The following is a 13,768-nucleotide window of genomic DNA, read 5'->3' as shown; positions in this document are numbered from 1 at the left end:
AGAGAGAGGAACAAGGCATAGAAAGGTCAGAGGGAAAGGAACTGAGGTTCTTTTACAAACATGCACGCCATGAATAATGCCAATGGCTGGCTTATTCGCGGGAATGTGCAATTTTATAGACATGTTTTATTAATATAGAACCGTAATCTAATCTTAAAGTTAAGATTATTGTCCACTACATTCTAAATTACAGGTTAATTTTTATTTGTTTTATGAACAAGTAAAATGAATAATACTGGACATACTGTTCTCCCATTTCTTTTTTACTTGGCAGCATGTATAGATTATAGTTTGTCAATAATATATTACTAAATTATATGAATATGGATTTATCAATAGTTTTATCATTAATTTACAAGTGATGTATAAATCTATAATGATAAAACATCTAATAAATTATTATATAAATTTAAATACCCATTGCTATGTCTCATCCATTTCTGACACTAAATAGATGTTTGTTTGAGGTTTGGTTTTTTGTTTTTGTTTGTGTGGTTTTTTGTTTGTTTGTTTTATAAGACAGGGCTTTTCTGTGTAGTTTTGACTGTAGACCAGGCTGGCCTCAAACTCAGAAATCCACCTGCCTCTCAGCTTCCCACTTGTAGAGATTAAAAGCATATGCCATGACACAGAGCTAAATACTTTTCGAAGAATAGACTAGAGTTCATTTGCTTTTTCCTATCACCAGGACCATAGATTGTATCCAGGTCCGTCCTTTAAAATCACATGGTAGAAGTCATTTGATACTTTCCATATTGTTGCTATCAGCCCTTTTCTCTTTTGGTAGAGTCTGTATAAACTCGCCAATGAAGAAGCAAAGAAGAAAGGCTATGACCTGCGTGTTGATGCCATCCCCATCGTAGCAGCCAAGGCCTCCAGAGATATCGCCAGTGACGTGAGTAGTGGCACAAGGAAATTATGTGGCTGAGTTAGGGAGGTAGACTCAGTGACAAGATACAGGCGGGTGACTGTTAGAACACATCTACTGACTTACTATCAATCACATAAAAACTTCTTATTTTAAAAGCTCATTTTCTATTCCAAAAGGTTGATATCCAGGTCCCGCTGGTTTAAAATCAAATGATGATGTATCATATTTCATATCTGTAATTATGGAAAATTCTTCTTTATATTTGATCATGTAGTTTTCATAGGCGTAGAAGATAACTTGATTGTACTCGCAGTCTAACAGATAAAGACCCAGAAGGCAACAGGAAACTCTACCTTTCTCTAAACTTGCTCTGTATTATCGCCAACTCTTTCTTTGAAAATGATCTGAAATTCACCTGCCAAATTATTTAATGAAAATGGAAAGACAAAGGTGAACAAACTTAAGAATGATGAACTTCAATACTCCTTCCATCTCTGAAAAAGGAAAAGGTCCTTTGGTGGAATATAGTCTACAGTAATTTTTTTTTTACATTAAAATTGCAGTGATGCTGTTACCAGAGGATGCCAGGGTAGCTGCTCCCACCATGACTGAAATATCAGCCTGCTTGTGTACATATCATTTTCTCACTGTGGAAGCCTCATCTGAGCCATATTGCACTTCACGAGACTCAGTAAAAGCAGAGCCAGACTCAGGATGGCAATGAGGGGACTTGTAGGAAAGAAATAGAATCTACCAACTAAAGAATAATATTCCTGAGGTGGGAGAGATGGCTCAGTGGTTAAGAGCACTGTCTGCTCTTCCAGAGGTCCTGAGTTCAATTCCCAGCAAACATATGGTGGCTCATAACCATCTATACTGGGATCTGATGCCCTCTTAGGGCATGCAGGTGTACATGCAGATAAAACACTCACATGAATAAATAAATAAATAAATAAATAGTATTACTGAAATCACAAATAAGCTTTCTGGTTAGTGGCTTTACTGACCAAAGATGAAGAGAAGGCAGTCTATGGTTCTGATACATCTTTTAAATAGTGTTACTGCCTTTATGTCCACAGATTTGATGAACACAAGATATAGGATAGTTTAGCCTGCATTCCCACTAGAGTGTTGCTGTGCTATGCATTTAAACCACAGTCTAGAGTAGTGATAGGGAAATATCCATATAACTTTATTTCTCAGCAAATACTGGCAATTTAAAAATAACAAGAAACTGATAATACTCTTAACCCATTCCATTAACTTTTTTTTATGACCATTTTCATTTCAGTACAAATACAAAGATGGCTACCGGAAGCAGCTGGGCCACCACATCGGAGCCCGGAACATCAAGGATGACCCCAAGATGATGTGGTCCATGCATGTGGCCAAGATCCAGAGTGACAGGGAGTACAAGAAGGACTTTGAGAAGTGGAAGACCAAGTTCAGCAGCCCAGTGGACATGCTGGGGGTGGTGCTGGCCAAGAAGTGCCAGACGCTGGTCAGTGACGTGGACTACAGGAACTACCTACACCAGTGGACGTGCCTACCTGACCAGAACGACGTCATCCATGCCCGGCAGGCCTACGACCTCCAGAGTGATGTGAGTGCTCAGATCTGTAGGAGTCACATTTACGGTAGTAATTCATAATAATGTTTATGTTTAAGATTAGATAGATCCCTCAGAAAGCTGATGTATCTTATTTCTGTTCCTCGTTTTTTTTAAAATGCCCTTTTCTTATATTTTTAAAGGAGAGTATTATTCTATAAGATGAAATAATTTTGCCTTCATATTTTGAAAGATATATGCAAAGCTTGAAGTTTCCAGTCACTGTTCCTTGAGACCAACTATCATAACCGGTTCAGCAGCACTCACTTTTGTGTTGAGTCTCACTGGATTATAGAACATTCATAGTCTCCTGTTGGATGAGTGGAAATGACTTGGTTTTCCCATGGGATCTCTGGGTGTGATCAAGCGTAAGACCAACACAGAGATCCATGGTGATAACATCTGCCGCCTTCTCCGCTTCCCAGAACATGTACAAGGCAGATCTCCAGTGGATGAGAGGCATTGGCTGGGTTCCCATCGGCTCTCTGGATGTGGTCAAGTGCAAGAGAGCCGCAGAGATCCTGAGTGACAACATCTACCGCCAGCCTCCAGACAAGTTCAAGTTCACCAGTGTGACTGACTCTCTGGAACAGGTGCTGGCCAAGAACAATGCCCTCAACATGAACAAGGTGAGGTCTGGGGGAAAACAAGGCAGAACAAATAGTTAAGTTAGTCTTTGTATTTTATCCGGTTAAATTCTGACCCGAAGTACAGTGATTTAGTGAGTTCTACAAATCCTTATATAAGAATTTCAAACACAGCTAGAAGAATATCTGCTTTGCCATCTAAATCTTTGTGACATGGTCAGCATTACAAACAGGATTTCTTGGGGCTGGAGAGATGGTTCAATAGTTCAAAGTGCCTACTGCTCTTGCCAAGAAACCAAATATGTGCCTAATACCCATGCCGGGCAGCTAATAACTGCCTGTAAGTATGGCTTCGAGGGATCTGATGTCTCTGGCCACCATGATTCCTTGCACTAATGTGCCCACACCCACACAGAGATACACATGCATGCACATGATTAAAACTTTAAAAATATTAGAATAGAATGGCCATTTGGGGCTCGACATGTTTTAAGTCTATTGAGTCTATTAGCGTAATATATTGTTTGTGTTGAATCTCCTCTCTTTAAACTTGTGGAAAGAGCTTTAATATAGCCATGGTAAGTATATGGCTCTATAAAGATGCTGGCGAAATACTTGATTATGCAATTTTAATTGGATTTTGAGTGACCTGGTAACAGTGTATGTATTTGCTTATCTGTACATTTTTCTCATATTAATATGTTTATATTTAGTTTTAGTAGTTATCATATAAAGTCGAAGGTATTGAAAAGAGTATAAAAATACACAGCACTGTAGGCAAAGAGGCCTACAATATGCTTTCAATATGCTTATGAACTCGATTAAAACTCCTGTTTAAACAGGAGTTTTAAAGAAGCATTTTAAAATGCTTCATTTTGTTATGTTTTGTGATTTTACTGTTTTCTCTTTCACAGCGCTTGTACACAGAAGCCTGGGATAAAGACAAGACCCAAATCCACATTATGCCCGATACGCCTGAAATCATGCTGGCCAGACAAAACAAAATAAACTACAGCGAGGTGAGACTAACCGTCCCTTCGATTTCCTTCAACCATCTCTTTTTCTTCATCTGTCCTCATGGGTTATTGCGGATGTAGGAACATTAGACTTTCATTCATCACAGTCAAGTTGGTCGTGTCCATGTTTGTTATACTCATTATCTTACTTCTGACAGGACAGACGCGAAGATATCAGTCCTCACAGTCAACAAATAATAAACTATCACTTCAATTAACAGCAATTATTGCTCGAGCTAGAAAGACAGGGTCTTGGGTAAAGTACTTGCCAGGCAAGCATAATGACCTGAGTTCGGATCCCAAGAAACCATGTAGAGACTGATGTGGTAGGGAGTATCTCCAGAACTAGTGAAAAATGGGGGATAGAGACAGAAGAATTCCTGAGAATTCCCCAGGCCAGCTAGCCAGGCATACACACAGGATCCTGTCCCAAACAGGATAGAACGTGAAGACTGATCCTCAAGGTTGTCCTCTGACTCCGCAAGTGTGCTGTGACATGTGCTTGTCGATACACACACACACACACACACACACACACACACACAGATCCAAAGGGATCATGTTGTCCATTAAATTAGAACTTGTTTTGAAGTTTATTCTGCATGCTTGTTTTCTTCAGTTACCTCGTCCACAAAAATATCTAGAAACTCTTTTTGTGATGACAAAATGAGGTGAAATCTGTAACATGGGTAAAATGGGAACTGGTGTCAAATAGTTGATTAATAATTTTTAATTCCTTTCTTTTACCCTCAAGTTACCATGAAAATTAAATTTATTTAATATGCTTAAAGTAACAAAGTTTATTAACAAGATCCAAAGGAGAGATTTTTAATTCGTCATTTTCAAAGTTGCCTAAAGGCAATGAATCAAATTCCTCTTGTTATTGAAGTGTATTAGATACATTAGAACCTAAGAGAAAAATAATGATCTTTGCAGTGCAGAATTATTACTGCATAAGTAGTCTCTTACTTGATTGCTTTTGCCCAAGTGAAGAATCTACCTGATAGATTCAAGTATACTAATTTATTACATTTTTTACATTTTTCCATTTTTCAATTTATTACATTTTTCATTTTTAAAGGACCACGTTTTTTACTACTCATAGTGAAATCTTAAGCTTTTACTCTGAAGACTTGATCAAGTTTATCATTTCATCTGTACTAATCACATCTGTTTGCAATTAACAGACCTAAAGAAAGAGCATGCCTCTTATATCATATAGCAAAGACAAGTCAATGAAACATTTTCTTTCCTCCAGCATCACAGAAAAGACCCACCAGAAATATCCAACTGGCCCCAGCTCAGCCACATTAGGGCAGGCTTCTCTGCTGAACCTGGGCTCACTGAGCCGAAGGCAGATCAAGCTGGCTTCCATCCTGGACTGTGATAAGGTTCTTTGCTATAAAGAAAGATGAAGTAGATTTTCCCTTTAGACTAGTAAGAATATATGGGATTTTTTTTTAATTCTAAAATTTCCAATTGGATTTACTTTCTTTAAATGTCAAGATTAATTCTCCAACCTCTGTTCTCTGAAGATGGGGTTTCAGAATGACCCACTTGAATGACTTTGAAAGTCATTACCAAGCGCCTTCATCTCACAGCTCCCTCCATGAACATAAGTACAGCAAACACATCTTGGCTTTTTCTCTTATATTCTCATGTATCTGTATTCTAGTTTCATTGCATAGGTGAGCTCCCAAAATAAGCTTTAGAATACTGCCTTGGAGATGATGAAAATACTTCCTGTCTCAAAACACCATGCCTCTTTCAAATGCTGGAAAAAATTGAAGAAATCTGACTTGAGCTCCTCGATAAAGTGGTTCTAGAGCATTTTCCAAGTTGTATTATGAGAGCATACGTAATTATTTATTCTGGAATGTGAAGATATAATAGATGGAGTATATAATTTTCCAGTTATAAAAGAAATAATGTGGGGCCAAAGAGAGGGCTAAGCAGTTGAGAGTGCTTTCTGCTTTTCCAGAGGACCCAGGTCCCAGAACCCCACAAAGACTAGTTTATAGCCACCTGTAACTCCAGCTCCAGGGGCCCTGATGCCCTCTTCTGTCCTCCTCTAGCACCCACACACACTTGACATATATCCACACAGATACATATACATGCCCATAAATAAAAATTATATAAATATTTTGTAAAAAAAAAATAGGAGCGAAGTTTGTGCTATCTATGATTTTCTTTTAATTGGTTGAATAATTTAATTTAAAACATTTTTAAAAGCTGTAGAGCTCTACATTTGGTTTAATTTTTATCAGTAAAGTGGACATTATTTATAGAGAAACAAATAAAATATAGCAAATAAAAAAGAATACATACAATACACACATAAAGAGTGTAGGAGAAAAACACAAACATGGCAAACGTTGGATGTTCACTGATGTTGACCCTGTCTTAAAGTTTTTTATAGGTTTTCAAAAGAGGTAAATACCATTCCAACATTCCAAAACATCCACTAAAATATTTTCCGAAATATGACTACATAAACACATTTTTTAAAAGCAAAAGACACACATGTGTCACCAGCACAGCACTGTAAATCTGAGAGCATTGAAACAAAACTCTGGAGACAGACAATTTAATCCATCAGTACCCATCAGATTCCTTTCATTCAAGGCACAGTTCAGCTTCTCTAAGTAACACATCTCATTAAGAGATCCAGTAACTTTTTACAATTAAAATTGGTTTATTAAAGTATTTTGCTACATACCATTCAGCTTATGTCAGCATCAAGGAACACGAGGGTCACAGGACTGTAAGTTCCAGGCCAGCCTGGGCTACAGGAGATACTTTTGTAAGATCAGACAGAGTGTTGGTTTTGATTTATTGATGATCACTGTTAGCAGTGACTGTAAAGTCTACACAATTTCAGAAGGACACAAAATTGGTCAAAATTTTTATAAACAAAGAAATTTTTAAGAAGTCTTCTGTCAGAAACAGTAAGTGATGTTTTCTCAGTTCAAAAACCAATAGAAATTTTTTTTTTGACTCCTAAGTCTTTTGGTATCTACTATCCTGGTATCTGCTACCGATTTCCAGCAGTTGAGACCAGTTTGCTAGAACAATTAAATATTGACAGAGACTTTTAGAAATGGTCACCCAGTCTTATTGCAGCAAGGTTTTGATTATGAACACATGGTTATAGTGCTTTTTTATGTATTATACAATGACTATACATTGTACAGTTATATAATGATTCTGACTGTCAGGTAAAAATGTTCCCATTTCAAATTTGGAGTTATTCTTCTTGGCTGTCTTATGAAAGGAGCAAGTGCTGACTGACTTAAACACCAATGAGAACTAGTTAGTGTCTAAAATATGTAAGGATTTGTGCAAGAAGATGCAGTGCTACAGTTTACCAAATGTGCAATTTCCATTTAATTTAATAGCTTGGAAAAATCCTTTTTGTTTTGTTGTGTTGTGATTTGGTTAAGATTGCATAGTTCTATATCCAAGGGCTGTCCCCTTTTGACACCCCCCCAAAAAAAATTTTTGTGGTTTTCAAGTGAACATGGGCTTTACATCTAAAAGTGTCTTTCTTCTTCCCCCAGAGCCTGTATCGCCAGGCCATGGAAGAAGCTAAGAAGGAAGGCTATGACTTGAGGAGCGATGCCATTCCCATCGTGGCTGCCAAGGCTTCCCGGGACATTGCTAGTGATGTAAGAGCTGACCCTGTAACCAGTCAGACCAGCCCCTGGCACAGGGAATCACATTTCTATGATACTGTAGGACTTCCCTTAGCCATCATCCACCTGGCGCAGTAGAGGTGGGATAGTGGGTAACTCGCTCATGAGCCTAGGCTCATGGTCTACACCTGCTCTGTGCTCCTTTGATCTTGCCTCTTGTCTTTGTTAAATAGAGCAGATGCCTCAAAGGCAGATGGACTAGTATCTAGATGCTCTTGGGGTCTCATATAACTCAAGACAATGAAGCCAAAAATGAAATAGGCTTATCTGGGTTTGCCTACACAGCAAGGAGCGCAGAAGATAGCCAGTGGCTGAAGGTCCCTTTGCTCTGAGGTTTGCAGAATCATCATGTCTGCACTCTTAAAGTGAAGATAACAGATTCCTAGACATGTTTCCCAAAAGGAAAAGCAGTGTTCATCTTCACGGGCTTTTCAAGCTTTCTAGTTATGGTCAGAAACAGTGAACCTGACCTCAGTAACTGTCGTGGATGATTCAGCGCTTTCCCACTGTCAGGCAAAAGGTCTCTACTTATAACTTTCTCATTTTAGGAAACCACAGCTCCACGCCTATTCAGTAGCAGAAACTGTCCATTTCAGAAATGCCCCCTGGGTTTCGTTATGCTCTTGCAGGGTGTATGTAGCTTGAGTAACACACATGCTTTATTTCTCTACCTCTCGAGGAAAAGAAAGCATGTAGGCACACACACAAGGGTGCCATCTAACAGGCTGGCGGGTGAGTTCTCCGACACTGGATTGGCTTGTGGCTATGATCGACAGCCTCCTTCAGTGTTCCCTTTTGCTCAGTTGTTGCCAGCATATGAGTCTCTGAACTTATGGAAGGAATAGTGGGGTTCTTCTTGCCCCACGACATGGCATCACAGTAGCTTGCTGGAAGGACCTTTTCACAGAGGGCGTTTCACAGAGGACATTCTCACAGGAGTGGCAGGGCATGGTCCTCTCCACCTCCTCCTCCTCCCTTACACCCTGGGCTGTGTCTTTTTCAGTACAAGTATAAAGAAGCCTATCGGAAGCAGTTAGGTCACCACATTGGCGCCCGAGCAATCCATGATGATCCCAAGATGATGTGGTCCCTCCACATTGCCAAAGTGCAGAGTGACCGTGAGTACAAGAAAGAATTTGAGAAATACAAGACAAGGTACAGCAGCCCAGTGGACATGCTTGGTATTGTTTTGGCCAAGAAATGTCAAACCTTGGTCAGTGACGTGGACTACAAACACCTCCTGCATGAGTGGACCTGCCTCCCAGACCAGAATGATGTCATACAGGCTCGGAAAGCATATGACCTCCAGAGTGATGTGAGTATTCCCAGTGCAGGATGAAAACATTTTAGCGATAAATGTCTGAGATTCTGATTAGTGTCAAGGGTCTGGCATCTATATGTCCCTAGAAGTATGAAAAGAATGTCTGAAAGGAGTTTCTCATTGGAAATCCCTCCAAAGGTTATGTGTGAAATAGGAAGTACTATTAACACTATATAGCAATGCGCCTCCTGGTGATCCAGGCTTCTTTTGTCTGAATCAGCTAAAGCTTAGCCCTCAAAATAACACTGCTGACCCAGCCGTGTTGTCTCACACCTGTAATCCCAGAACCTTGGAAGTGGAGGCAGGGAGGATTGGGAGTTCAAGGCCAGCCTTAGCTGCATTGTAAGTTTTCAAGCCCAGCCTCTGCTACGAGACTCTGTCTAGAAAGGAAAGGAGGAGGAAGGGGGGGAGAGAGAAAGGAAGGAAGGAAGGGAAGAAGGAAGGGAGGGAGAAAGGAAGGAAGGAAAAGAGAGAAAGGAAGGAAGGAAGGAAGGAAGGAAGGAAGGAAGGAAGGAAGGAAGGAAAGAAAGAAAGAAGGAAGGAAAGAAAATCATCACTAGTGACTTTTTGGTCAACAAAATAAGAGTAAAAAGAGAGCAAGAACACATGTTGGCAGAGTAATAAAGAGTGGGAATAAAAGTGTGTTGTTTTATATTACTTTAATGAAAGTCTATACTTTAAATTTACAGGAAAATGGGAAGCTATTTTTTTTCAAAACCATTTATCTTATATTAACAGCTTATCCTCTCAGGAATAAACTAGATCAATACCTAATATCTCTACATCGGCACATTTCCTTTACTCACTTGATATTTTGTGATTTTTTTTTTTTTTTTAGAGATGGAAGTTAAGTGATTGCCATGTTTTGTGGCATTGGTCAGCTCTCATGGTTTTATTTGAGATGATTAGAACTCATTTCTCAAGGTTTAATGAGTACTGGTACTCTGAAGGATCTTGCAAAATTCTTAAGGACAGGAATATTGCCTTTAAAAAAAAAAGTTCAAGAAAAAAAAATCTTCAGAGGGTTCAACAGTATTAGTCAGGGACCAGGAATCTGAGTATGCTGACAGCTTTATCTGTTCAGGAGAAATCGTATTCCTTTTTTTCATTAATTTTTGAAGGTTTTTGTATTTGTATATGTATATATTATATATTGAGCACATTTCCACCTACACCTGGCTGTTATCAGCATACCTGTTTCTTGAGTATATGTTTTAGGATGAATCCGAAGGATAGTTCATACATCTTTCTCATCTGTCGGTCTTCAGAATCTGTACAAGGCAGACCTTGAATGGATGAAAGGCATTGGCTGGGTCCCCATTGGTTCCTTGGAGGTTGTCAAAGCCAAGAGGGCCACTGAGATCCTGAGTGATAACATCTACCGCCAGCGTCCAGACACACTGAAATTCACCAGCATAACGGACTCGCTGGAGCAGGTGTTGGCAAAGAACAACGCAATAAACATGAACAAGGTGAGCCTTCACTCTCTACCACGAAGCATCAAGAGGCACCACAGGGCAGGACAAAGCCTGGCATGCTGGTATGCCTCCAAGACTACTGTGAGGACTATTGTGCCTTTTGAATGACTTAATGAGCATATTGAATGTGTTTGGGCAGCTCCCTCCTATCTCTCCCACCCCTTTGCCCACAGCCCGTCCTCTTTTACTGCCCCCCCGTCTCTGTTCTGCTTTTGTGTGGTGTGTGTTCCTTTTTCATCCCCTTAGCTTCTCCATGCTTTTTAGCCTTTCTTGGCCTCCTTTCTAGTTTTTGAAGGTTTTGCCTACATTTACACTCATTGATATTCTCTATTACATTTTAATTAGTTATTTACTTACTTATGTCGTGTATGTATACATACACGCATACATACAGACGTGTGCCGTGACATACATGTGGAGGTCATATGACAATCTATGGGATTCAGTTTTCTCCTTTCACTATATGAGTCCCTGGAATCAAATCAGGTTGTCAGGCTTGGCAGCAATCACTCCTACACACTTAACCATCTTGCCAGTTCTCTCTTTCTCTCTCTGCCTCTCTCTGTCTCTCTCTTTCTCCCTCCCTCTCCTTCTCCCTCTCCCTCACACACACACAGAATATAAACTAGAGTCTACATATTAAGAGAAGTGGTTTTTTTGCTTTCTGAGTTGAGATTACCTGTTTTAATATAAATGTTTCTCTCCTAAAATATATTTCTTACAGTGATTGTCTTGGTTAGGGTTTTTGTTGCTGCAGCAAAGCACCATGACCGAAAACCAAGTTGGGGAGAAAAGGGTTTATTCAGCTTATGTTCCCACATTGCTGTTCATCACTGAAGGAAGTCAGGATTGGAACTCAGGTGGGGCAGGAACCTGGGGACCAAGGGCTGGTGCAGAGGCGATGGAGGAGTGCTGTTTACTGGCTTGCTCCTCAGGACTTGCCCAGCCGACCTTCTTACAGAACCCGGGACCATCAGTCAGCCAAGGGATGGCCCCACCCACCATGAGCTGAGCCCTCCCCCATTGCTCACTATGATTCCCACTGAGAAAATGCCTGACAGCTAGATCCCGTGATGGCCTTTCCTCCACTGAGGCTCCTTCATCTCTATGACTCTAGCTTGGGTCAAGTTGGCACCCAAAACCAGCCACTCGAGTGATGTTTCAAAATGAAGGTTCCCTTCGCTCTAATGACACTAGCCTGTATTAAGGTGACATGAAACTAGCCAGCCCATGGATACTTAGGACATTTTCAAAGAATGAATTTGAAATAAACACATACATACTATATATAAAGCCTGGCATGATGGCCCGTGCTTATAATCCCAGTATTGGGAGGTGGAGACAGGAGGATCCAGAGTTCAAGGTTATATGCAATGATTTTGAAGCTAAACTGAGCTGTAAGGAACCCTGTCTCAAAAAATACAAAGAAACCACAAATGCTGTGAGAAAATAATCCTTTCTCAGATGTATTTTTAAATACCACAATCCAATTATTCTTTGCAGAACTGTTGAATATTTTAATAAAGTATTTGTTTATAAATTTTCAGTAAGGAACATAGAAAAGTAGCTTTAATAAATTTAGTTCTACTTTCTATCAAAGAGATAATTTCTGTGAACGCCGAAACCATTTTTCTCCTGTTTTTAATAGCGCTTGTACACCGAAGCCTGGGACAATGACAAGAAGACCATCCATGTCATGCCTGATACTCCAGAAATCATGCTGGCCAAACTCAACAAGATAAACTACAGTGATGTGAGTGTCCAGAGAGGCAAGATGAGGGACCGTAATGTTTCCCTTAGTTAAATGCTTTGACTAATTTATTACCTGCCCTGTAACTGACCTTGTTAGCAAAAGAGACAGTTCACCCTTAATTTACTCTTTGGCTCTGTGGTGGGTCCACAAAGAAGACCGGTCCCCGGCTGTCAATCAGGAAGCAGGGTGCTTATGGGAAAACAGCCTCACAGTGCCACTCCTCTAAAGCCTTCCCTCGGGTCAGTGGTGGGAACAAGGTCCCTGTAGTCAGCTGCTACAAGTGTGGTCCTACACCTATAGATTGATCCCTAGCCTAAAGATACTCCCAAACTGTACCTGTTCCGGAAGTATATGCTGGGTTTTTTATTTATATAATAATTCCCTGAATCATATGAAACTATTTACATAGACTTCTATTGTATTATGTATCATAAACAACCTGGAGATGATTTAAAATGTGTAGGATGGTCAGGCAAGGTAGGCCACGTCTGTAAATCCCAGCACTCAGAAGGAAGCGCGAGGCAGGAGGATCGTGAGTTTGAACGGGCTCTGGGCTACATAACAAGGTCCAAGGCAGCCTGAGCTTTTACAGGACGTGAAAAGGGACAAGTACACAGATGGGTATGTGTAGGCTACTGCCTGCCCCCACTTATATGAGGGACCACCGCCACATCTAGGGGATTCGTCTCAGTAGCTGAAATGAGGATAGAAAAAAAAATAACAGAAATCAGCGTTCTTTCTCCTGAAGGGAGCAGTGACTAAGAACTCTTTCCACAGAAACTCTACAAACTGTCGCTGGAAGAGGCCAGGAGGCAGGGCTATGATATGCGCCTGGATGCCATTCCCATCCGAGCAGCCAAGGCCTCCAGAGAGATTGCTAGTGACGTGAGTTCATTTTTTTTTTTTTAAGAAGTGTTTCTTTCTTTAAAACCTTGTCAGATGGAAGTTTTCAGAGCGTTTCTTGCCAGAACTTGCCTGCTTCCAAGTTTCAACCTTCTTTAGTGGCTCCCCTTCTACACAAAGCTGAAGTTGTGGGTGGGGGTGGAATGAAGGACCTGAACCCACCCTTCCCATCGTGCCTGTTAGTCAGGTAAAGACCATCGCTTTTTGAAAACAGCATTTTTTTTTTTTTAAAGACCTACTGATTCATTTCATTTTGTTTTCTGGTACTGGGGGTGGAACCCAGGGTCTTGCTCAAAGTAGGTGATGACTGTGCCTCTGAGCTGTGTCCCGGGCCATAGTTTTTTTTTTTTTTTGAACCTCAGACACCGAGCAGTAGTTAATCCAGATGTTTATGAAATTAAAATGACTGACATTACAGGTAAATGCACCAGTGTGGGTGCGATCTTCTTTTTCCCTGTTGCTTCCACGTATTTACTGTCACATGAAAGAAGGTTGGATGGAGGACATGGCTGGTTGGTGGGCATTGTGCAGA

The 13,768-nt window shown here is 40.3% G+C and overlaps 1 protein-coding gene across 2 annotated transcripts in view; it reads left to right on the top strand.

Moving 5' to 3' along the window:
- Neb (nebulin) overlaps positions 1 to 13,768 on the top strand; it is a 192,595-nt gene that overhangs the window by 88,793 nt on the left and 90,034 nt on the right. The window contains exons 66-74 of one of the 2 annotated variants that reach the window (XM_060390153.1): positions 788 to 895; positions 2,163 to 2,474; positions 2,906 to 3,109; positions 3,982 to 4,086; positions 7,647 to 7,754; positions 8,785 to 9,096; positions 10,371 to 10,574; positions 12,229 to 12,333; positions 13,111 to 13,218. In XM_060390153.1, coding sequence (XP_060246136.1) covers positions 788 to 895; positions 2,163 to 2,474; positions 2,906 to 3,109; positions 3,982 to 4,086; positions 7,647 to 7,754; positions 8,785 to 9,096; positions 10,371 to 10,574; positions 12,229 to 12,333; positions 13,111 to 13,218 — 1,566 coding nt within the window. The remainder of the gene's footprint in view (positions 1 to 787; positions 896 to 2,162; positions 2,475 to 2,905; positions 3,110 to 3,981; positions 4,087 to 7,646; positions 7,755 to 8,784; positions 9,097 to 10,370; positions 10,575 to 12,228; positions 12,334 to 13,110; positions 13,219 to 13,768) is intronic. The other variant, XM_060390154.1, reaches the window with a different exon arrangement.

Source organism: Meriones unguiculatus, chromosome 8 (assembly GCF_030254825.1).
Source record: "Meriones unguiculatus strain TT.TT164.6M chromosome 8, Bangor_MerUng_6.1, whole genome shotgun sequence".
In the NCBI taxonomy this organism is placed as follows: domain Eukaryota; kingdom Metazoa; phylum Chordata; class Mammalia; order Rodentia; family Muridae; genus Meriones; species Meriones unguiculatus.
This window is presented reverse-complemented; position numbering and strand designations above follow the sequence as displayed.